The 25639-nt window shown below is 39.8% G+C and overlaps 1 protein-coding gene across 2 annotated transcripts in view; it reads right to left on the bottom strand.

Moving 5' to 3' along the window:
- Positions 1-25639, bottom strand: part of usp32 (ubiquitin specific peptidase 32) — a 48164-nt gene that overhangs the window by 18607 nt on the left and 3918 nt on the right. For both annotated transcript variants that reach the window (XM_066695540.1, XM_066695541.1), the window contains exons 2-6: positions 19414-19541; positions 9529-9634; positions 8822-8940; positions 7109-7268; positions 1429-1560 (exon numbers count right to left, since the gene is read on the bottom strand). In XM_066695540.1, coding sequence (XP_066551637.1) covers positions 1429-1560; positions 7109-7268; positions 8822-8940; positions 9529-9634; positions 19414-19541 — 645 coding nt within the window. The remainder of the gene's footprint in view (positions 1-1428; positions 1561-7108; positions 7269-8821; positions 8941-9528; positions 9635-19413; positions 19542-25639) is intronic.

Genomic DNA, 25639 nt, shown 5'->3' with positions numbered 1-25639 from the left:
TGTGTGCTCCTAAGTACAGAGAAAACTGCTTTCCATTAAGCTCCTTCCATTTCCTCCATCACCTTTCCAGTAATGGAAGGCAAGGAGCTTTTCACACTGTCAGGTTTTTCTTGCCCTGCGGCTCAAGTGAATCCAGGTAGTCTGAAAGCTAGGCCATACAAAGCCTATTTGTACAGGTAAATGCCACCAAAACTCATATCGAGTTGATTAATTCTATAGCATCAAAATGACAAATGACTACACAGAAATTCAGCAGCCAGCAATCTTTTTTTCCTTTCAGACATTATAAAATATCCTCTGTGATTTCAACATCAAATTACTCCCAGCAGAACCCTGAAGGTAAAATTATGTAAAAGTAGCGAGGCTAAAAAGAAAAGGCCTGCTGTCTACTAGCTTAAAAAAAAACGAGAAACAGAAAAATATACCTGACATCTTTATGATTTGTGGATTCTGACATGTATAAGCCAGAATGTCGGAAGGCTTCTATGAAATGACTAAGTTCAAGAACTTTGGTTATGAATACTAAAGTAATATAATTCTTCAAAAACAAAAAACACCCAATTGTGGAATTACGCATCATAAGAGCCTATAGTAATAGAAATACACATGTTGTAAACATATTCATAGAGTTTAATTCCACGTCTTTTCACACTTCTTCCTACAGAAATTCTGCAGAGCTGCACAACACATTCCTAATAATTCTCAACTGAAAATTAGTATACTACCAACAGCCTGCAAATATTATCTTCAACTATTATAATGAACCTACACATTTAAAATGAATAATCTAAAAGCTATGAAAAATGCAGGATTTCCAAAAGGCAGGGTATATATATGCATACTAATAGACAAGCTTTTGACAATGAATAATACACTGACAAAGCTTTAATATACGAGAACAATCTAAAATAAATGAATCATTAGTAGAGGTCAGTTTGTAGCGAGCGGATGATAAATTAATACTCTTTCACATATTCCATGTTATTAAAAAAAGATCAATGTTATTTACCAGCCCTCACCCTCCAGCCTTACTTGCAAATGTAGGTATAAGTAGTCAACTCAGGTGAGAATCAAGAATTATATCTTTAAAATGTGAGACCATTTATTAATAGAATTACAAATCAGTCTTTATTGATCCACCAGTGGATGAAAGTCTCCCAAGATTCTTTAATAATCTCCTGTCTCTGGCTATCCTCAGATAACCTGCTCTTGATTTCACACACACACTCACCATGCATATACAGTTAAACCATAAAATCTCATCGTTCTTTGAAGTCTGACTGTGCTTATTGTTATGGTACTGAATTGCACGTGGGTGTACGTCCTACTGAGCCCTTTCCTTTCAGATATTTGAAAACCCTTCACACTCACATTGGGTGACAAGTGGCTTTTAAGCATTCAAATTAAGTGTCATAAGGATTCCATTACCTTCGCTTAGAGACGTGTGAATAGGAGGTGAAACTAAGGGGACAAAAGTTTCCAAGTCAAAGCGGCCTGTCCTTGACTGAGCTTTCAGCAGCCAGTAGCGCTTCTCGAGGTCAATGATGTCAGATTCTTCTACTGCAAAAGAAAGGTGGGGGGGGAGAGGAGAAACTGTGAATACCATAACAGTACAGCAAATAAATCACAGGAGAACTTGACAGAATGAAAGAATGCCGAGGGCTGTGGTGAAGGGATGGTTTCTGATAATTTCCTAGAAGTCAGACGTAATGGTTTACATAAAGGGGATTAAATCTAACAGATGGAATATAAGTGTTTTTGTTTTTTCTTTCTTTTATTTCTTATGGTTTGCCCATTTTTTGACACTACTTTAAAACTGTACCTCCTATAAACAATGCACATTAATAATGAATCCTAACACACTCAAACTTCACAACCCCAACACATCTCCTGGGAGAGTACAAACTGCACAACTGCTGTCATATCTTCTCGATTGCCAGCGTTTATTACCTGAAATGTCAGGTACGCAAATCCCCAGGGCTGCTTTACGGGGTCATGTTTTTCAGTGAAATCCCCAACACAAGTGAGTGTTAAGCGGAACAGCTGTCCAAGTGCTCTTAGGTCAACTGCTCTTACATCGAGCTAAGCCAAAGCCGATCTTAATAGGATTGCACTGCAGCTGTACATCTCCTCATAGTTTAACACAATTACACATATGGCAGGTATTCAATAAAACCCATAATGGTGGGGGGGGAAGGGGATCATACGCAAGCTAGAGAGTGAGGCAAAAACACTTAATACGTTTCATTTTTTCCCCTTTGGAAATCATAATAAAATAGTTCTACGATCAACCAAACATCAAAACCTCACCGTGCAATCTCGCAACGGTGACACATTGCCGAGAAACTCCTACGGTCAAAGGCGTTTGCTCCAACTTGTGTAGGTAATGAGAAACTTTGGTTTGACGCGTCAATGCAGCCACATGAATTTGCAATCAAAAGGAGGCCTGCCTCGTAGACCACAAAAACCTCCCAAGTACTGGAACACCGGTGAGAACGTGAAGCCAGATGTCTGCTGACATTTACAGCTTTTTGAAACTGTAAGAACCGCGTTCAAGGTCCAAGAAGCTGCGTCTCGCACAGGTTCATACATGCCACAATCTTAGAGAGACAAGGAGATATGACGAGGCAGGCTGATTCGATACAGACACTGCAGTTTCTGTATGTATTTATTTGTATTAATTGAAAGCAACAAGCAATGATTCGTTCAGAAAAGGCATGTCTCGGAAAACTAAACGGAGGCACATCTTTAAGAAAACAAGCCCATGCTCATCTCGTTGAGTATTATTCATGTGCTGTGCCCGAGATGGTGACTATTAATCCATAAAACGCATTACCTCCAGTATAGATCTGCTCTATCAAACATTAATCTCTCACTCTCTGCACTGAACAGGCCTCACTTTGTTTTCGTATTTTCATGCCATGTCAAAAATCCATTTCGTTTTATGCATGGATCAAAGCGGGATCTTGTCATTTTTCTCCCTGAACTATCAGGCCTACACGTGTAAAGCAAAGGGCTAAACACACACACACAGACTTATCTCCCAGACAGGAAGGTTTTCTCATCCACTGAAGTAATAAATTACCACAAGACCACACATTACTGTTAATTATACTGCACCTTCTTCAAAACATGCCATTAGAACACACTGGATGAAATTAAGGAGAACTATAATATAATCTACGCTTATATGAGGAGAATGACAAGACAAAATTAACATCATAGGGCTTAACATTTCACTAAGTATTGGCTTGTGATATCAAACCATTAATAACATTTAATGGTAAATAAGAGTTATTTGTACATAAAAGTAATGTTGTTTTGTACGTCTAAACACTTTTTTTGTGTGTTATTGACAAAAGTGTGATGTAGGCCCAAAAATCACAAAACAGCCTTGTATATGTAAAGACTGTCCAATAAGAATGTTAATTAAATTAAACACATCATGGATTAATGAGCATGGATAAAGTCATCACAATTATTAAAGATGCCTATTTTTTTCATTGAAACGGGCTCATCAATTCGATGCAGGCTGGTGCATGGAGTGACAATGTACATTATGCTTGTATCCCATTAGCTTAAAAGGTAATAAAGCCATATATTATATTATAAAAACAGTTAATGTATGTAGCTCTGACATCTATGGGGCCTCTCATGATCACTTTTACTATTCCTGCCTATCGGAAGAAATCCTGCCCGACTGGACCCCTTTGTCAAGCTGTCGGTGCACGAGCAGGGAGAGCAGCACATGGGAATCTCGCCCGAGACAGATTCACAGTGCCCCGCGCAGACCGTCAATCTAAAGATGGGAGTAGTAGAAAAAACGGGCCATTTGGCAGAAGTGGATTTTGCAACGACTCTGAGTTAAACTGACCGCCACAGCAGCTCTCTCACTAGAGGAACGGTGGAAATCCCAGCCGATTCAGCTGCCCTTCCTCCTCTAGAGAAGGATGTAGCCACACAGTCTGAGTGAGCACAAACACTCGGCATACACAGCTTCAGACAAATCAGAGTTATTCCACAATTCAAAGTCCTGAGGCAGCGGCTGGAAGAAGCAGCAGTGAAAGTGTACTGCTTCCCCCTCAATCCTCCACCCTTCAAACAACGAGACCAAAACAGGCTTCTACTCCAGGGCTCGGGAGACTCTCAGAGAAGTCAAAGCTGAGCAGAACCTGCTGGCAGATATTCCTTCCCAGCTAAGACTTTGGGTCCATGTGCTACAAAAGGAGTCTGCTTACACTTCAAAAAAGAAAAAATAGAACTCTATGCAATAAAAGCGTAATATTTTGAGATAGTTTATTTATCAATGTTGGGGGGGGAGGGGTGGGTACCATGCATATCAAAGCATACTTCACGTTAAGAGCAGTGCTAACAAAAGGATATGATTTGCGTGAATTATTTATTTGCAGCTGATGGAAGTGCGCCTCCCTGGAGCATCAGCGTATCTTCCAGAGTTTCTACCCACCTAAAGGAGCGATTCTGTCGGGGTCGCAACAGAAGAGGCATACCATGTTCCAGCACACATGTCCAAATTCCAGGTGGCCGGTTTAGCGTGCACCATCATAGATGTTCACGAGTGCCCGGCTCAGCTCGGCTCGGCTCGGCTAGGCTCCCAGAAAGTAACCGCAGCCCCCTGAGGTCTACCACGGTGACCCCGTGTGCCGCCACATACTGTACTCCTTCCTCAGCCGTTCAGCCCCAAAACATCCCTAGTCACTTCTCCATTTCCACTGGACGTGACAACCCACGGTGCTCTTGCTGCGCCGGGGATATTCTTGTAGATGCACACAGCGCCGGGGGTTAAGAGGATTAGCAGGTGACAGGCAGCGGATTACTGGGCTGCTGGTTCTCTCTCTGATTGGCCCGGTCCACTACTCTGCGCAGATCGTCCCTGGCTCTGTCCTCAAGTGACAGTCAAACGCGTCTAAATTTACCGGTGTCCACACAAACCCCTTCCCATAACTAAGCAACCTCCGTTCTCTTGTTAAAAAAGTCCCAGCGTCGTTCTCCCACGTGAACGGGACGTGAAAATGCCCAATACAGATGCAGGCGTTTCAATGCGTGAGGCAAAGATGGAGTGAGTAGGTGTCACATTAACACAGAGACAAAATACATTAATCCTGACAAAGTTCATGACTGCTTATATACATTATATTCAAACAAACATGACAAAAAGCAGCACAAAACATTTATAAATTCTAAAAATGCTGTGTTTGGTATTAGGCCTAACAGGAAACAGCTATCAACAGAACAGAACTGCCACCATCTTGTAGAAAGAGTCAGTTCACAGGCATTGCTGCAGTCAAACTGACAGTGCTGAAAGCTCTAGAGACAAAATAGAACAAGTTTTGCCACCGGTGGCAAAATCTGATCATGTGTTCAGCACAACACAATTAAATGTTTACTTTACATGTGTGTATACATATTATATAAGATCAATAAGATGAGCGTGCATTTTTATCACTGTACTAAAGTCTTTCTGCCGTGAAACAGAGCAGAGCAGGGCAGTATGTTAATTTCATCTTTTTGTCTTCCTTGTCATTCGGGCTGCTGACAAGCTGGATTTGAGGCATTTAAAACTGCAACAGCTGTAAGACTGTCAGACTGTCCTCCCCCCACAGCACGAATATATAATGAAGAGTGTGTGTGGAGAGGGCAATAATGTTAGCCTGTCACTTATAATTATCATAGGGAGATGTATCTCCCACTGGGAGAACACTCAAGAGCATTACATCTCTGACAGTGAGAGAAACAGTTTGGACAACGCAGTGCTCGAACAGACTGAGGAAGCAAAACGATCTTACGGCTGACCGGGGAATGCTGGGGGATCAGACAGAGGAGATCCATCAGCGAGTGTTTTTTCTCTCCAATCACAGGAGACATATTTGGCAGACACAGTGCCTATAGAAAGTCTAAACCCCTTTAACATTTTTAACATTTTTTTGTGGTAGTGCCTGAGATTTTCATGCATTTAAATGAGGATTTTTTTCCCCCAGGATTCAAGGTGGCCTTTATTGAGTAATGGCTTCCATCTTGCTACCCTACCATGCAGGCCAGATTTGTGGAGTGCTTGGGATATTGTTGTCACATGCACACTTTGACCAGTCCTGCCCACAAAAGTCTATAGCTCTTGCAAAGTTGGTAAACAATCTTGGTAGCCTCTCTGATCTGTCCCCTTCTTGCTCAGTCATCCAGTTTGGAGGGACGGCCTGATCTAGGCAGGGTCTTGGTGGTGCCACACCCCTTCCACTTACTGATAAGAGCGTGGCGTGCTCTAAGGGATATTGATATTTTTCATATCCATCCTCTCCAGATATTCTGGTCTGTTCTTTTCAACAACTTGAGCTAATTTAGGAATGCCATTACAAAGGGGGTGGACACCTATCCGACTAAGCTATTTCAGTTTGGATTCCTAATTACATCTCTACAAATTTCTAGAATAATTTTGTTTGGGGTTGTGGAATAGGATGTGTAGATGTGGGCGGGGAATGATTTCACTGAATTGTGAAAAGGCAACAAATGGTGAAAATCCTGAAAGGGTGGTGATCTATAGGCACTGTATAAACAAGAATCCAAAAACAGTGATTTTACGTTTCGAAATCACAAAAGAAAAGTTTGAATTACATATTAGTGAGGACTGGGCAGATTAAATTTAAAATCAGGCCCCTTGACTGGTATATCCTTGTAAAGTATATAGGCCTACAACTCAGTAGAATAACTCACTCAAACACCTTTATAACTGGTGAAAATATCTATGAATTATTACAATATGAGCAGAAACAAGAAATGGGTTTCTAGCCTGAAAAGCTAATAGTTAACAAAGGTCGAATTAAAAACTTAAATCAGACTGTTGGGAACTATTTGTGCTGCCATCATCATATACATTTTATGTCTTAATTTAATAAACATATAATTAAAAAAAAAAAAGGAAACTGCCTTCTTCAGTAAAACATTATAAAACTCCTCTTAATTCCACTATAAAATAACTAAATTTACAAGCAATCAAAGGGATTATGTAAACTGAAACATAATAACAGCGATTCCTTGAAAATAACAAGCCTCTCAACTGCTGCCCAATAGGGATGGGAGAAAGCGGAGAGGGACTCACAGTGCGTGACCCCCGCCAGCGTCTGGTAGAAGGTGGGCGTGTCGCTGTCGTCTGTCAGAGTGACGCACACTCCGCCCGACAGCAGCCAGCGTGAAAAAGTGAAAGCCTCCTTGTTTTGAAGCAGCCAGTTCTTAAACTTCTCGTAATTGACCTTCTCTCCCTGGGAAACGAAAAAAAAAAGGAATTTAAATGTTTACAAAATAATAGAAGTTTCATACAAGGTGGCACAGCCGAACAAGTACAACTGTAATAACTATTCATCTGAACGACAAGAGGAAATTAGAAGAGTGCTCCCCGGGGCGAATATTCACACATCACAAATTTACATGAATGACAAACGCAGAAAACCTAATAAACACGCTTGTTGAAATTTTCTGCGTATAAAATGTTTTTAGAAGGAAATGCCCGTGCCGGATTCAAGGTCAATGACAATGGCAGATGTGACAGCGCCAAGGGGAGCACCTCTCTCTGACCCCGAGTTCCCCGTATTGTTTGTCAAACTTTCCCACCAAGAGGGTTAAAACATCTCCCCTTTTGCTTCGTGTCTCATTGATCAGATCAGTGATCAACAAAGCAGGCTGAGGAGGAGGCTAAAGAGGGGGAGAGTGGATTAACGAGAGTAATTAGTCAGCTGTTATGTAAGAGAGGGGATCTGAAAGCCATGTCTTTCCACAGACAAATTAACTAAATATGGCTCTAACTTCACCCTGCAACACTGTTGGGTCGAAAACAAATAAGAACGTATGACTGAGGGATACTGAATGGATGTTTGGGCAGCTAAATTGGACAAGCCAGTAGTTGGATCCTGTAGCTTCAGATTAGAGAGAAAATTACATCAGACACATAGCACAATGCCAGACGATACACATACACAAACACAGCTGGTAAAAATAGAAAAGAGCAACCCACGACAATGTGAGGGCTAGCCCATCGATAGGAGATCCAATTAGAGAAGAAAAGCTCCTGCTAATCCATTTATAGGAAATGCATCAACAAATTAATTTGGCTTGCAAGTTCAATCATTAAGATTCTGAAAAGTTATCTTCCACGGTGAAATGATAATATATACACAATAAAGAAATGTTCACGATCAATTTTAATCTCTGTAGACGGTTGTTCCTCTAAAGCAATTGGAATGATAATGAGGCTTTTAGTGTCAGTTAATCATTAAGGGGATGTTTTATTAATTTTGTTGACAAATACCCATGACTACAGAGTTAGAGCTTATGTACAAAATCTTAATGTGCCTCAATGAAGTATCCTCACTTGTTATCAGAATGGGGGACACACATGCAGGGAAGCAAAAACTAAAAATATTTAAAATGGGGGAAAAGGAACCAAGTCCTTTTTTACAAGACTGTCATGCGCTAGGCTCTCGAAGTGTTGAAGAATCCAATTCACAGACACAGAGATCGATATGCTACTGTGAGCAAAGACAAACTGAACAGCCTCCCCTAACCTGTGACCTTCTTGAGCACCTTAGCACACAGAAAAAATCTATATATAAATATTTTTTCACATCATATCTATCCTCTTAGCAGGCAGCTTGCAGGAAGGGGTTAAATACACTACGGTGGAGAAAACTGTTTAAGAGAGGCACTTGTACAAGATCTGGTACGGGGGTGTGAGGGGGCTCGGGGTTTGTCGTGAAGACTGGGACAGAGCGTGAGGGGGCGAGGAGGGCCGGTGAGCGACTGAATGTGCCTCACTGACCTCTGAGAAGCACTTCCGCAGGGAGAGCGGCACTTCTCCGTCGACGGCGCGCAGCATGGCCTCCATGTCCTCCCGCACGGCATAGCTCCCCGAATCGCTGGCAAACAGGCTGAAGATATCTGCAATGGCACGACACAGTTCTCTCACCACCATCAGCGGCACGTTCGTCACTGCCTAGACTGCAGCCTCCATGTCTAACACAGAAGAGAACGCACGCTGGGGCAGCTGGGAGGACAACAACCCACAGGTTGTCAGAGAGCCCTTCACACTGAACTGGCCTCCACTGCTGCAGACATGCGAGACAGATCCATGACCACATTTACAGTCTTCAACAAATTACAGCTAAAAACAGAAAACCGTTTCCATTCTGGAGACATTAATTGGCCTAATTTATGTACTTTCATTTATGTGTGTTAATCCTACTCACAATTCCATGAGACTACAAACAATCACTTTTATTAGGACAAAATCATTTTTAAGTTTAGTGCAGAAGAAAAAAGGACAGTGGCATTTGCGGCAGAGGCCGAATGACGTTGGTTACTTGCTACCAGAGTAATAAAATACTTTTATTCAAACACATGATAGGAAGAACACCAAGTTTTCAATGAACAAATAGAAAAATGCATGGCTGAATGAGCGGCTGACGTCTGACCGCAGGGTAAAGATTACAGCACAGATACAAAGCTTGGTGGAACCTTTAGACTCACATTTGGCTTTCTCTTCATCTCGGCCTCGTGTCAGTAGCACAAGCCCTACAATTAAGTTGTTAAAATGCAGTCCTTTCGACGTGCCTCCAAACGAATTGTAGATTACCTAAAGAAGAAGAAAAAAATGTTAAAACATTGTTAATTCATCTTAAAGAGAGTCTGTTAAATTAAGCAAGAATGGGATTTATGATAAGGAGGGGATATTATGATAAAGAGGCTTATTTAAGCTCCAGAAAAGATAAAGAAGGAAAGCACTGAATTACTCAACTAAAATCAGAAGAACAAGGCCTACACATTCATCCACAGTCTATCTTTGTTGATGACACAACAAAACAAAACAAAAACGACTATGTTGTTTTCTACGGTATGTGAACAGTAACCCACAAGAGGTTGCTGATATTCAAATAAAAGAATATCAATTTTCAACCATTTGTAACTAGGTTTTCCCTATTATGCATCTGATAAAATTTTCCACTGACGCTTGCAGTTCTCCCATCAAGCCCAGGTGATGGAATTGCTGTGCATACCAACAAGCTGGCAATACATCATCGAGTCATTTCCACGAATGCGCACTACGAGTACGAAAACTAGGCGATTAATCAATGAGCCTTTGTTAATACTCAGTTGGCTGAAATGTGGGGAGCCTACGCTCAAGTTCGCAGGCTCAGCGGTTGACCCATTCCCGATTTGTAGTTAGTTGTTGATTCAGAGAAGCCAAGAGAGCCAAGGTACTGTAGTAAAAGCAGGCAAATACCCTCTCAATACATGTCTCAGCACTTGGCTTGGCTTGGATCCGAATACTACGCTCTCCAGTGAGTTGAACACTGACACAATGTACTTGGATTCAGAACTGGGCCGAGGTAATCCTGGTTTATGACTGAACAAACATTTTAGTGCCAAATAAACATCCTCACATATTGCCAGCTGAGAGGAGGTGTTGGCAAGGCATGTCAAGCTAGGGTCTGATCAGCAGTTTCCCAAATTTGTGTCTACAGCATCCTTCTGGAGCTGTATGAAAGCATCCGATTTCTGAAAAAGCATTTTGGTATTTTGTGTCTCTGCCTGCCTGTGCAACAGCAGCTCCTACAATGCCTACATATTACCGTGAAATAACAAGACAGGGAAAAGAAAGCAGCAAGAGGATTGTGAATGTGTAGTGACGCAAACAACTGGGCCATACGACTGCAGTAGTAAACGTGACGAAACGGGCCTTTGAATAATTTAAAGAATATTTAGATCCGCTATGAAGGCTGCACAAGAGCTTCTTGATTAGACATCAACATGATGAAAAAATGAATACAATCAACTGTCAAAAATACCAATACTTCGATACTACTGCGATACCAAATTTCAAAAACGGTTCTGAGCTATGCATTCGGTAATATCGAAGTATCGGAGCACTCTACTTGTATAAAATTGTGTGATTGTTAGAAAACATACAATTAAAAAAAATAACCAGTTATAAAAAATAGCATAAAATTAAAATATAACATCTTAAGCAATGTGAAAGCGCTTTGAAATTGGGTTGACTGTCTGTATATAGCTGCATACATCAATGCAGGAGCGCGCTTTTCAACACTGCAGTGCATTTACCACAGACTGCATTTCAACAGCCTGAGACATCGACAGGTCTGTTTGTGTTGCAATTAGCAACCCTTTATTCTGTGTGCAGCGCTGGGTGAGGGGCATCTTCAGTCCTGTAGATACTGAATTGTGCCAACAGCAGTCTAATAAACGCTAACAGCAGCCAGCCTATCGCCAGCCCTGCACCTGATACAAAATAATTGATCAGACAGTGACTGATCAAGGCATTGATCCAGAGTCCTGGGTTTGCAACAAGATCAAGACTGAATTCCAAAGGAAAGATAGAAACTTGCTGAGTAGATGAGAGGACAGGCAGATGAGAGCTAGACCAGGTGCGATTCTATAATTGTGTATGTTTTCTGTAATCTGCTAATAGAATCATGGTAATAATATATGTGCACACATTTATGTGTTTCAGCTCTCAACACGATACAAATTATTTCACAATGACTGAGTTCATTACAAAGCCCAGATTGTGGGCTTTATTGTAAAAACAGTCTGGCACCTGAAGAAAGTATTTATAACTTAATACATTTCACGAATTTACAGCAAGTGCCGTATAGGTATTTAATTTAAATTTGTAATAACATATAGGAACAGATAAGTGGGAGAAATTCACATACGCAGAGATATTTACTTTTGTATTGCAAAAGCCACCCAAAATATGTGGCTGTGCGGTTCTAGTGCTCACTGATTCATAACAATTTAAAAATAACACGTGTATTTTCAAAAAATATATTATTGGTGATTCAGCTATATCTAAAGGCATATTCATTGTATAGGTCTAGGTAATGCTGCTCGATTTTGTTTTATATTTTCTGGCTATCTGCCTTTAAGATTCTTAAAGGGCACGGCTTATCTATTAAAACATTATAGTTACACAGTATAAATGAGTTACCTTTACTATACCCAGTATTAATATTGTTTAACAGATCAACTATGGCTCAAGACTGTGTAGATATATTTGCCTGTTATTTACTGTATTGTTTTCTGGTCTGTATAATGACTGGTGTGTGTTACATGCATGTTCTGTATATCAAATAAAAGGACATTAAATTCCCATATGGAATACATTTTCAATATATTATAAATCTATGCAATAATAATGTAGTAAGACGTAAAACGTGAATGTGCCTATTGACTGTTACTACAACAAGCCAGATTAAAGCAGTCACAGAATGCTGTGTGTTATGTTGGACAAAGAAATTACCAAAATGAGTGTTAGCTACCTGCACTGTATTGTTCTGAAGAAAATGTTTCGCCTAATACTATGTGTTTACTGCTCCGGCCCATTTGATCTGGATTGAAGATTGTATGTTTTTTTTTTTGTTTTTTTTTGGTGTAGTATCAAATTGGTATCAAGTATCATGAAATTTAACTGGTATCGTATCAAAGTTCAAAATTCTAGTATCATGACAACCCTACAATCAGCATTACATCTTCCATAAAGCTCATATAGGAGTGAATCTCAAACATTCGAAGAGGTGTGCTCATTAGTCTTGCAGGGCTGGGTGTGACCGTTATATGAATATTACAGATTTCTCAGCCGTGTCGTGGGCATCGGCTGCATCAGCAACAATTACTGTAAACTTTTTCTACGGGCGATTGAAAGAACTCCATCCGTGTTATCGGTTATAATCAGATTGTTTGTGATGCAGATGAAACTCCCCAGAAAACCCACAGCAAGAGTATTAATCTCTTTTCAACTGAATGTATTTGATCATTTGAGAAATTGTCATAACATCTTGTACATCAACCTAGATGAAAATAACCAGTCCTTTGGAGTCAAAGAAATTATCCCTTTGTTCTACGTTAGGTGTATGTAATGAAGACAGATCTCGACAGTATCTCTATAACTCTGCGGTTGCTTCAGCCTTACAATGTTATAAATAAACAAACAAACAAACAAACAAACAAATAAATAAATAAATAAATAAATAAATAAATAGGGAGTGCTCGACATACACAATAAATGCCGCCAAGCCTTGACCTTGAAGTCTGCAATCTACCATTCACAACTGGGTGAGTCTCGTGACTATCTGTCTAATAGCTGTCCCAACAACTGACTGGACAAATGAGATATGATATAAATAACAAGATTTTTCATACAGCTATATGTTCTACACACAAAAAAATAGACTAATAAGGAACAGAAAGCTGGAAATCATGACACCCACAATAAATCTTGTGCTACAGAATAATATCAAAGGTAGGGCAATATCTGCTACAGAAAGATCATTATGCTCAGACAAGGCATTTCATAAATCTATACAGCAACACAATACTGCTTTGCAACATGGAAACTAACACAAAACATCTTGAATGTGCCCCCAGCGAACACCATTTACATTAAGTACGGCATGTTTAATATAAACTAATTCACTCCCAGGTCTTACCCATGAATCACCATGAGCAATACACAGCAGGCCTTAGGTGCGACAGAGATTATCGATTCGCTTTCCTCCCACTGTACAGAAATGTTCACAAAAACACTGCACCATGCATTCCAAATGGTCCTCTCCCCAGCATGAATAATATTAAATCCCTGGATGAACATCACCCGAATGATCTAAGTCCAGGGGGGCAGCAAAGAGATCTAGATTAGGAGAATGGTGTAAAGGTACTGCTTAATCAAAAGGCAGGCTGCATTATAATGAAACCGTGTTAATACAAATCGGACACCCATTACATTACATGTTATTGATGTTGAATGCGATCTTACACCTACAAAATAAATCTTCTAAATAAATAAATACATATTGAAAAATGGCTCATAAGTATTGAAATCTGTGAGTTTTAAGACAATAAAGTGTACCAACGCGGACTTGTACAGCTTGATTTGTATTAATAAATCTCCTCAAGAGAGTTCTCCAGTAAACTCGTGTCTCTACAGTCACTGTCTGTACCGTGGTGTTGCGCTTTTGTTTCTCTCCGCAGCCCTGTGTCGGGTGTAGCCTGAAGACACCAGCATAAAAAGGAAGTGGTCAGCTGCTACAGTTTCTCATGAACTGCAGTTCATCACCATCGGAGCAAGACAAAATGTCAGGATGTCAGAGAACCGGGCTGAACCTGTACACTGTTACATCAGCTTTAACCTCCCAGTCAACCACCCGGACATTCGTTTGGTTTAATGCAGATGGGGCTAAAGTGAAGTGTTGTTTGTGAAAACACACGTTTTTTTCATGTCGAACACTGTTTGTTCATTCTGATAATATTCAAGAAAACAAAAATACACTATCAGGTTATGTAATGTTTAAATAGACAATAAAGTCATTGGTTACACCAACTGACACTTTTTCCTGGAGTGCAACATCTCTCGACTCTAGCGAAGAGAAACCGGGCAGAGATGTGATGTAATGAGGAAGAAAAAAATAAAATAACTGAAACACTTGTAGGGGAACAACAAGTCCAGCAACAACCAGTTTGTGCCTAGTCACTATATCTTAAAGCTTAACATATCATGCACATAGATTCCTGAAAGTCATTGTACAAAAACGTAATTAACGTTTTGGAAACGCACGCTGTGCTTTACAGACGAACGCGGAAACGAGCGTGGATTTGTGCCACACAGGGAAAGAAACCGTGCCAGCCAAGCATGGCTTCGGAGACGGCACAGGCAGTGATTGCTGGAAGAACAGTTTTATTAGGAACTGTGTCAACTTCAGGGGAACACAACTGGGATACAATTGTGAAAGAAATCAAGTGAATGATGCATGGAGAACTCCTCGCAGAAAAGGTTTTATTTACCCTTGAGTCTTATTTGTGAACCACTAATCTCCACTCAACTGAGAGCGAACACCAGCTGTGATTTGTGACAAGATGAGATAGTGAAATAATCACAGCCTGAATATGTGTGAAATCACTCTTCCACACGCAGTTAGGCCGTGTTCCATTGATTCACAGCCCATTTCGACCGCAAGCCAAGAATGCATCGGAGACAGAACAAATGTCAAAACCCCCAAAAGATTAATACAAAAATCTGAACTCCCCTGGGCTGCATCTTTTATTTATTGTTTTAAACAACTGCATCCAAAAGCGAACTAATGAGCTTGATCGAACGGGTCAATATGGCGTGCTTGAGCTCTTCCTTCAGACACAATGATGGAGTGAGATACGAATGTCAACTGTTGCCAGAGCAAGGGATTGATCACTCTGTGGCAGTTCTCTGGCAGTTCAGTCACCTCTCCGGAAGATTCCATCGTCTGGGTGTCTTAGCCCTTGATTTACTTGTACAGGGGCACCCTTAAATACATTAACTATGCCAGCACTCAGCACATCAACCACAGGGTCATTCAGACTAATCCTTGCAGAGAAAAAACAAGGGTGTGGTCCACAGGATTTACCACATTCAGCAAACAAAGCCCAAACATCTTTACGTGCTGTTGTGCTCCATGTGTGAAAAAGAAACAGGAAATATAATACAGTCGCGCTAAGTGGGGAAAGTAATCCTGAGATTTCTCAATGTGGCAGAACAGGTTCTTCCACACCTCCGGCATCAATACCTCCTCGGCGTACCGTTTTTACACCATGGATATACAGCACAGTTTCCTGTCAGATATGCATCGGTGTGAAAAGAGCTGATACCATATGGGAAAACTATATTCTCTCTAAAAATAAACTGTTTTACTGACACTGCTAAGTCACCCACAAAGTTTAGTTTTTTTCTTCTGTCATGTTTCCCTTGTCAGAAAGATGTGACTTTTGCTGAGACAGCAGACAGGGCCTTTCTTGGGGGACTATTTTGATCTGAATGTCAAGTAAAGGCTTTAAATAACAAAGGCTGAAACCATGAGATGTACAGCCGTAGGCCTAATCTTATACTACTTGTGACAAATACTAAACACAGGCTTTGCGGAAGGGATCACCCACCTGTCTACTTTTTACTTCTTACACTGGTTCTAGTCTGAAATAACAGTCTGCAGTTTCTACAGTGAGAAGCAGTCTTACCAACTGCAGGGTGCCAAATGTTTCATAATGGCAGGAGTTAAACACTATTCTTGATGAGGAAGGGGACTAAAGAGACAATCTGCCAGTGATGTTAGGTAGTTATTTATCACAAACATAATCAAAGCAATGACAGATAGTTAGTTAAATATGCGCCGGTGATGTCATGTTTATGATATTTTAGTCTCCACCAATTAAAACACCACAAAATGTGTGATACTTTAACAGTTTTTTGTTTGGTTGGTTGTTTTCGGTTTATTAAATGTATGGATAATGTAGGTTATTGCATAAGTGTAAACACTGGAAAATAAAAGGATTTGCAAATATGGAATGATTTGTACTGGTATGTTTTTATATTTTTTAATACTAATTTAAATGTTCCAGCGAGATTCAAGCTCAGGTCTCCTTACACAAGGTACAGACACAATAATTTCTTGATACTGTAACAACTTAGTTCAGTGGATCGTCAACAGTGAATCTAATCGTTTCAAATAAAAAAATTAAAAAAGACAAGTTATAATACTTTCAGATTATCTGCACTGGTGTCTGTGCTCACTACATTTCTCTTCATTTGATCCCATCCTCATGTGACTAATGACGTGCACTGATATGACTTCTGTGGTTCGATACATTAATAGCCTGTCAAAAGTGTAGTCGGTTTGTAATCACAATCATTGAACATTGACTGTGCCTTGTTCTTGCCTATATTTGAGTTTGGTTGTTGTATGGATTTAATTTACAATCACATTTGCTAGCAATCAGTTTAATAGGGTACAGGCAGTTTATATTAAATATGACATCACTTAATACTCTGATAATTTCACACATGGCAGTTTTCAGAACGTGAGATCTCTGGTATGGTGTTTATTTATTTTATTTTTTATAGAAAAAAAACTTAAGATCTTTTTAAGACCTTCAACAGAAAATCATTAATATTTAAAGACCTTTCAAGGCCTTAAAAATCCAAGAAACATATTTAATACTTTTTAAGGACCCGTGGGAACCCTGTTTTTTCGGACACATATAGACACTAGCTATAAATGGAAGGTCACACATATGAAAATGAGGGGAGGTAAGGAAGAGTCGGGGTGTCCGACCAATGCGAAGGGGGAAGTCCCAAGGGCGTGGTGCGATCTGCGGGCATTTTAGCAGGAAAAACCCTATTTAGAAATAGCAGGGCTAGTATTTCTGCATTTCTCTGTAATAAAATATTGACATTTTATATTTATCTTATCACATAATTTTATCAATCATATTTGCAAATGTAGTACACTATCAAATTAAACTTTAAAAGGGAGTTTAAACAGTTGAATGAAGATCACCCTGTTAAAACAAACTGGGGTGCTACAACTGTGACCTTGCCATAAAATACTCAGCTCCGTTCCACGCACCAAGGAGCTCCTGTGTTCAAGTTTTTGTGTGCCGAGAAAACACCAGAACCATTGGGTTTCTCAAAGCCGAGCCTGAACAGATCCTTTAATCCGGGGCTTGTTAGTCTCATTTTCATTGATGTTAATATGGGAATGTGTGTCGTGTTCAGACCACAGCATGAACTACTACAGCTAATTTATTCTTTTAGGTATTTTGAGCTTTAGTGAGAAACATACAAATCCCTTTCAAATGCCTTTTGCATTTTTTATAGGAAATGACAACTTCGGGTCTAATGAGTTCCACGCTGGGCTCCGAGAGGCTGCTCTCTCTCAGAAGGAGGGCACTTAAAACATGTTGTCTCCTTACAAATCAGACTCACAACAAATTCCGTCTGAAAACAGTATGGAGACGCGGATAAACCGGCCTTGGGAAACAGCCGTGAAACGAGAGGGTCTTTTTTTATTAGATTTTCTTCCGATTAATATAGGAGTTACAAAATTACAAAACTTGCCATTTTCAACTTCAACTTCACTGCATCTTTACAGGATTTCAATTCTGTAACGTTACATAAACGTGAAGGATTTCTGCAACCGTTACTTGGCCGGAGCCATTGAGACGGCAAAAATACACAGACCCTAAGAGTTAAAACCGTATCTTAAGATTTCCAAGCTGATATCAATGTATAGATGTTATTATATATAGAGATGCTGGACTGACCTGCAGCCCTTATTGGATTTCAGTTTATCTATGATGTTCCACAGAAACAAAATGTGCTTCAGCTGACCTAGAAGACCCAATGTACAGCTATTAATATCTGAGCAACACAGCAGCAACACCTATTCCCCGTAGACCCCCCGCAGTAAAGTTGTGAGTCTGACACTTTGACTAGTCTGCACAAAAAAAAAAAATTGGTTATGCGCGTGAAGTTTAGAAGGAAGATCATTGTTCCTGGCCTTTCACACAATCAAATACCTCTCCCAGGGTGAATTAGTTTTCCTATAAGTCGTAAAAAATAAAATAAAATGAATTATACATTATTCCTCGTGCAGATTCTTCATTAGTGTCAAGAGCTATGAAGGAGGGTTTTCCTAGGCCTGAGCAGCAGAGATAAATAATTGATATGTAATTCGGAGACTGAAATGGGATGATCACTGAAGATTCATAGGACTCCCATTTCCTCAGCAGTGACAGGCTCAGACAGCCCCCTTTCTGGCAGCACAGTCCTGCCAGATCAGTCGGGTCAGAACGAGGCATGAATGGGTAAGAACGGCCGGATCCAAAAAAAAAAAATGGGAGGTTGAATTTTTTTTAAAACAGGCGGCATGTTTCAAATTAGAATCGAAACTATTTTGCACCAATGCAAAAGACACAAAAGACTGATTAAATATTTACCATCTTGTTTCAGTATTGTGAACGCTCTGCGGAAGTGCACACTGTGGTAAAGCGTAAAAGCTGTCACAAAATATGTCACGTCATTGAAGTTGGAGCAAATAGAGAACACTATTAATACTGGAGGAAGTCAGTCTGGGGACACCTGACATTTAATGATTGGTCTTGTAGCTCTGGCATACGGACAGACCAGTAAGCACAAACAGTAACTTCTAAGGGATTCAAGTATTATTTTCGATAAGTATTCTGAAATGCTTAACTTTCATCTAGATATGGGACAAAATAGGAGATGATGATCATGTTTCATGGGTTTGTCGAGTTCATGAAAGTGTATGGTCAAGTCCAGGCCAGGAGATTTCATTGATATTGATCATTAATATGCACCCCTGTAGCTTCACGTTGGTGTGAACTACTTACAAAAATTTATACACAAAAAAAAAAAAAAAAAAAACTGACAGTGTAGAATGGTTTATCCAAAAATGCAGAATAAATACATATAAAACAGATGTGAAGAATAATCAAATGGACAAAGGAAAAACAAAGAGGGACACAAGGGTCAAACTGTGTAGCTGTATCACAGGTCTGTTCTAGCCTCACCTCTGCCACCTTGGGCGGCACCCCGTCTCCCAGCACTTCCCGGAAGAAGCACTGCTGGTTCATGTAGTAGGACAGGCCGCTTGTTCTCTTGAAGGCATCTTTCAGCCGTTTGAGCTCCACATCAGTGACTGCAAAACACAGAGCAACACACACACTCAGTCGGGGAATACAAATCAAGGAGAAAGCTCAAATCACAATGCATTCAAAAGTATCCCCAGCTGAGCTCTCACATGTGACGGCTCACTTCAGACCATCGCTTTTCATTTCTCTTTCTAACGCACTTCAAACGCCGAACACAATACCAGCCGTGGCTTTGCAACGCAGATATGACTCTCTGAACTGACCGAAGCAGGGTCACAGGCATGAAGTCTGTACACAGACACAGATATACACGCACGCACACTGACTTTGTTTACAATATACTGCAATGTAATGTGGTTTATTGGGAGATATGCAAAGAGATTCCTGTCATTCTCTGGCTCAAACCTGTCTGACTGAGGGACAGTAGGATCAGGATAGACCACTTCACCAGCAGGATAAGATGGTGGGGAAAGGATGGAGGCAAAACAAGAAACACAGGGAATTAAAAGTAGATGCCCATATCTATAGCAGAGAAGGACCCGATACTATATCAGTGGCATGAGTTTAATTGTATTGTTCTACTCCATCTATATTTTTTTAACATGTGGTATCACACAATTCTTGCCCCTCAAAGAAAAAGTTAAACTATTCAGTTCTAAACTCCATTCATTCTGCTTCCATCTGTACATCTAGTGTCTTGGATATTCTTGTCTCGCCCTCAGCTGAAGGGCATCACATGCTATTTCACAGTCTACATGCCATCTAGGTTTGAAATAGTGGGTGGGTGTCACTATGGCAGTGGTTTCATAACTGGAAATAAACACTTAAAAATGTATTAGCGAATCTTCATTCTTGATATTGCCTCCATTTAGATTGACATTTCTTGAAACGCAGACAAACAAACAAACAAAATCTCTGAGGCCAAGAGATTAATACTAAAAATAGAAGGGTTAGAAATAGAGGTCCAGCCCTGCTCTTGCTGGTCCTGTGAAGCTGTACAATGTGCCGAAATCAACATAAAAAGCAGAAATAACAGTTAAAAAAATAAATAAAACCCTGCAAAGCTGGAACTCCCAGCGGTGTATGTATGCCCTCAAGAGTTGGCTGGACGCAGAATCGGCACTAACTCCACTTGCCTTCCCTCGGCTCTCGCTGGGGATAGGGCATCTTTGCTCGTTCGGCATCACTACATATATTTCTTGATCAAAAATAATAAGTGTAATTATTCTTCTTGAGGGGGAAAAAATAAGGACAGCCCCAGACGGCAGAACCCAGAAGCCAATAAAGCCCTTCTCAGCATGACCTACGCTAATACACTGCTTCATCTTACTGGGCAAGGGGGGATGTGAAGCAAACACATTAGCAAGGAGTAAAATAAATACATTAAATAAAGCTATTAAGCCGAAGCAATCGGAGGCATACAGGTCTTCATTTCTGAAACAAAATTACCGTGCCTTTGAAACCGTTGGAGAGTGATGTACACATTTGAAATGTACGCTTAAAGGAGTAATGTTCCAGATATTCTTTTCCTTTAAAAGCCAACAGCTAATGTATCCACTACCTCAGACATTTTAAGACTCCGTATTCATATTCTGGGTGATGTACACACAAATTAACAAAAAGAGAACTTTAAATTTGATTACGAATTGGAGACAAAATGTTCATGGGAAAGTAAGGCTTGGACAAACTGAAAATAAAATAAGTAAACACCCTGTACCCTGGTTATTATAGTGTATTGTTGCAACAGAGAACTGTCAGCTTTTCCATCATTTACATATTTTACGAGGAAATGTTCACTCTGTCACTCTCCCGGTCACATCTTTATAGCTTTCCTATTCCTTTGTGAGTATGCAAACCTATTATTTAGGAAGTGATACTGTAATCTCCAACATTTTATTGGCACTGTCTGAAAACTGATGGGCAACAAATTGGGGGGAACTCTTATCTGGCATTACAATGTTATAGTGTTAAGTCATTGCAGTCCAGTGGAGCTCCTGTGCTCAACACCTGAACTCACCATCACACATGGTACCAAATGGACTGAACAACAAAGGCCGAGAGAAAAGTTAGTTTTGTGGTGCAGCGTCCGACATTTTATTTTTAAAAATGTTGACTGGAAAGCTGAAAGATCTCCATTATTGCTCTCAATAAAATCAGTTACCGGCATATCGATTGCTCAACGTGAAACAGGCAATTAACTTTCACACAATTGCAATCACAGTGCAGGAGCATTACAACATCTGTATTTTGGAAAGTCGAATAACAAAACTCTAGATCCTGATGGACTTGTGAAAACGGAGAGCAGACAATTAAAAGCATCACAGCGGGGCAGACAGTTCACAGTTTATGAGTTTTGCCCTTTGTGATGAGAATGGAGAAAACTGGCAAAGATTTATATTGTATCAGCAGGGGCAAAGGAAAGCCAGTGGTTGCCCAACCTTTTAACTTGAGAAAATTGCCCAATTGCAGCCACTTCACTACAACCCAGGGTATCCGTTTGCTGCTAGCCTAACTCACGGGTAGATACAAAAGGCAACACTTAATCTCCAGCCCACCCTTACAGCAGCTTTCACAGCATCACACAAAGACACAAAACACAGCACAGCCCAGCTGGGTCAGAGCCCACAGGGGCTGACTGGGTTACTGCACACCGTTTGACCCTGTGCTCCTAGGACACACCTCTCCTTACAGGAAAGCACAGACGGGCATGGTTTGGGGGTACTGGTGTGCATCTTAAACACCCTACCAAATACCAAGGTTAAGAACAGACATTCCAAAAAAGAAGAAGAAATTGACTATGAAAGGAAAAGCATAAATGAATCATTTCAGAAGTTGGTTTCTCATTTTAATTTTCACTTTGATCACCTAATTCCTCTAGAACACTATAATATGCCTGCTTTTGATTTGGTTTCATCCAAGAGGTCATAGTTGTCAACAGTAATTGAACTACGCTATTAATAAATAAAGCCTAAGCTCTCTTCCACGTAGTCAAATATGCATAAACTCTCAAATTAATAAAAGCAGGTGCAGCGGGTTTTTTTTGTCACTGACTGCGAGAAATGACAAAAACAGGTTGCCCCCCTTCTTCAAACAGCAGCTAAAGAATGACATTTAAAAACACTTGCGATTGCGAAGAACCGATAAGACAATCAGCGAGAAAGTTCAGACGTAAAAAAATAACTATCAGCACCACATGATCAAGCTCAGACTGAAAAGTACACAGACTTGAACACTGATTCAAGAAACACTGTATGGCCCTGCTGCATAAGGCTGAGCATTTCAGAGAGATCTATCTGACAGGCAGGGATTGAATCCATCCCACAGACATGCCAAAGATTTCTAATACAGTTCAATCTATGTTGCTCCTCTTCTTCAGCGGGAAGAAGGAGAGAAAAGAAAAGCCATTTCAAAAGACCTGTAGCATTTAGCATGGGTGGAGTAAGAAGGCCACATTTTGAGGTATATGCAAGATTTCCACAGTACACTGCACCTTAGCACAACAAACAAGGGAGGATATCTTTGACGGTGATCCAGACAGGGGGTTGCCATTCAGTAACAACTGAAAGGCACAGGGGCCAAAGGTAAAGACCGTGGATGTCAAAGAGGTGATCTTGTCCCAAAGCAAAAGCAAAAAAGGCACGTGATTTAACGATGCTGTTTCAACTCAGCCTGATGAATCGCTTCAGTCCCAAGACTTAATAGTGAGGTTTTATATGCATGTCACTTTTCTTTAAGTCCTTATCAAAAAGTTGTGTGCATATTCCGCTAGTACGGGCCAAGTAAAGTAAGTCTATTGTCTTGGGAAAATTAGATTTCATATCTTAATAAGCCACCTGGTAAGATAAAGGTTATTAAACATAGTTCATTTGGCATTTTAAGAGCCGATCTGCAAAATCTGGAGACCCCTCTCTGGATGAGAATATTATATAAAAAGATAGCAGGAGGTTTCAATTATTAAACCCATATTTTAAAAATAATTTCAGGTTTCCAGGGGCCATAGTGGGAATTGAATGAGTTTTAATCATTTCCGATGCAGCATTTATAATCCCCTTGCTGAAAATTGAATCGAAAACAAATTAAATCTCGTAACTGAAAGTCAAGGGGACTGCTAACTGCTAATAGGACACAAAACCATTCTCCCTCAATTAAAAGCCAAAAACAAAGAATGTTTTAAGCGCAGATAGAAGCAATACAGTCTGTTGGAGGGAAATGTCCTACAATATAGTCTATACACCTTTGAAAGGTGTACACCTGTTCTTCTCAGCTGGCACTGACTGGAGCCTACCTTGCCAGTGGTAAATAGGTCTAGCTGTTGTATATACACATACATATTATTTGTTGGGTTCTGGTGAAGGCCTGTTTCTACATACATGAGAAAAGTTATTGTACAGAAAAACATAAAAGGTCTACCACAGAAATAGAACGCAGCTAATAATAATAATAAAAAGATTGGGTGCCACAGCTTTAAATGCACAGCCATCAATTCTCCCTTTTCAGCAAAGGAAACAGACGAGCTGTGTATTTATTTGGAATGCCTTTCTTGGTATTTTTAAATTACTATTATAGGTTAAGCTTAAAGTAAATGTCATCATGTTTAAAACAATGATATTTTCTCCACTGCATAGTTTACAGCACAAAGGTTTACGTATTTTTGTCAATGACATAAAAAAAAACAATGTTAACAAATACAATTCAAGAAACTAAAGAAAGAAAATCTAACAGCGTAAAAGGTAACATAATTGCCAGGTCTGGCAAATTCAATCCCCGTCTCTCAGAGTTTCTTGTAGGAGTAAAAGTATATATAGACGCACACAAACATCAGTAAAACATGTTCTTAAACAAAGAAATATGGTACAATAAATCAGTGGGAATAAATCAGATAGTGTAGAACAGACAAGCTGTTAATGCCTGTTAGAGTGATTCTTGGTTCAGTCCATGGCTGTGGCTGCGCCTCACTGCGATACCCTGAAAGATATCGATCTGCTTTCTAATTATTTCAGCAGATTTCTACGCATGTGGAATATGTTAATCTAAACCCTCTGACACCTCTAAAACACTAACATAAAGCAGCAATATGTGAAACAGGATACAAGCACTAAGGGCAGGTTATTTCAGACACAATACGCTCTGATAGAAGGTTCTCTAATGTGTTTTGTTCATCAGACCATAATTTTCACTATTTAAAATAAGCTACAGGTCTAGCTTTCTATGTTTTAATGTGATGGGAGAAATGTAAAAAAGTTATGGTATCTTCTTTCTATATTGGCCAAATGACATTAACAGGAATTTATCCAGAGGAGGAAGGCATTTGTTGCATTTAAATTGATAATTACAGCAAAGTAGAAACTGCCCTAGTGGTATATTACTATTTTATTATTATTATGTATTTATTAGCAGGTCCAGGGTGACTTACAAAATATCAGAGCAATACAAAGTGCAATAATACAGTGCAGTTCATGTATAATACATTTTACAATTTTAGAATTTACACAAGGAGATACAGTAAGCAATATATAAGGTTTAACATCCTAGATTGTAAAAGCTGTAAAAGTGCAGACAAGACGCTAAGTCAAAGTTAATAACTAAGGGAGAGGGAGCATAGGGAAAATCAAAATAAACAATACAAGTGCTATTAATGCAAGGCAAGAGTATGACAAAATGTTGTATAAGCGCAATATAGCACTGCACTATAAATATAGTGAGACGAGAGCTATAAGTAAACACTGGGATTCCCACCTGTGGTTGAATGCTTTATCAGACACAAGGGCTCCAAGGGTGTAACGTTTAACTACATTGTATTGTATAAACCTACACTAAGCTTAGCCTTATGCACACCAAAGTTAACAAAGATCTCGAGTGAAGAACGCAGTTTACATTTGACACCAACCTAATTCCGAAGCCATTTAACAGATTTTTTTTTTTACTTTTCAATGAAAACGATACCTTCAATTTACACACCGTCTTCCTCTTTTTGTGGTTTGAGCTTTTAAAAAGGTCTTAAATTTCAGGTTTGCAATAGGATCTATAGCCTCTGCTGCTGCTCTCTTCCCATAATTACACAACATCTCTGCAGAACAACTGAAGGGAGCTTGCAGGACGCTAGTGGCCTATGGACCACAGTTTAAGAACCTCAGTTTTATCACAT

Source organism: Amia ocellicauda, chromosome 22 (genome assembly GCF_036373705.1).
Source record: "Amia ocellicauda isolate fAmiCal2 chromosome 22, fAmiCal2.hap1, whole genome shotgun sequence".
NCBI classification, from domain to species: Eukaryota; Metazoa; Chordata; class Actinopteri; order Amiiformes; family Amiidae; genus Amia; species Amia ocellicauda.
This window is presented reverse-complemented; position numbering and strand designations above follow the sequence as displayed.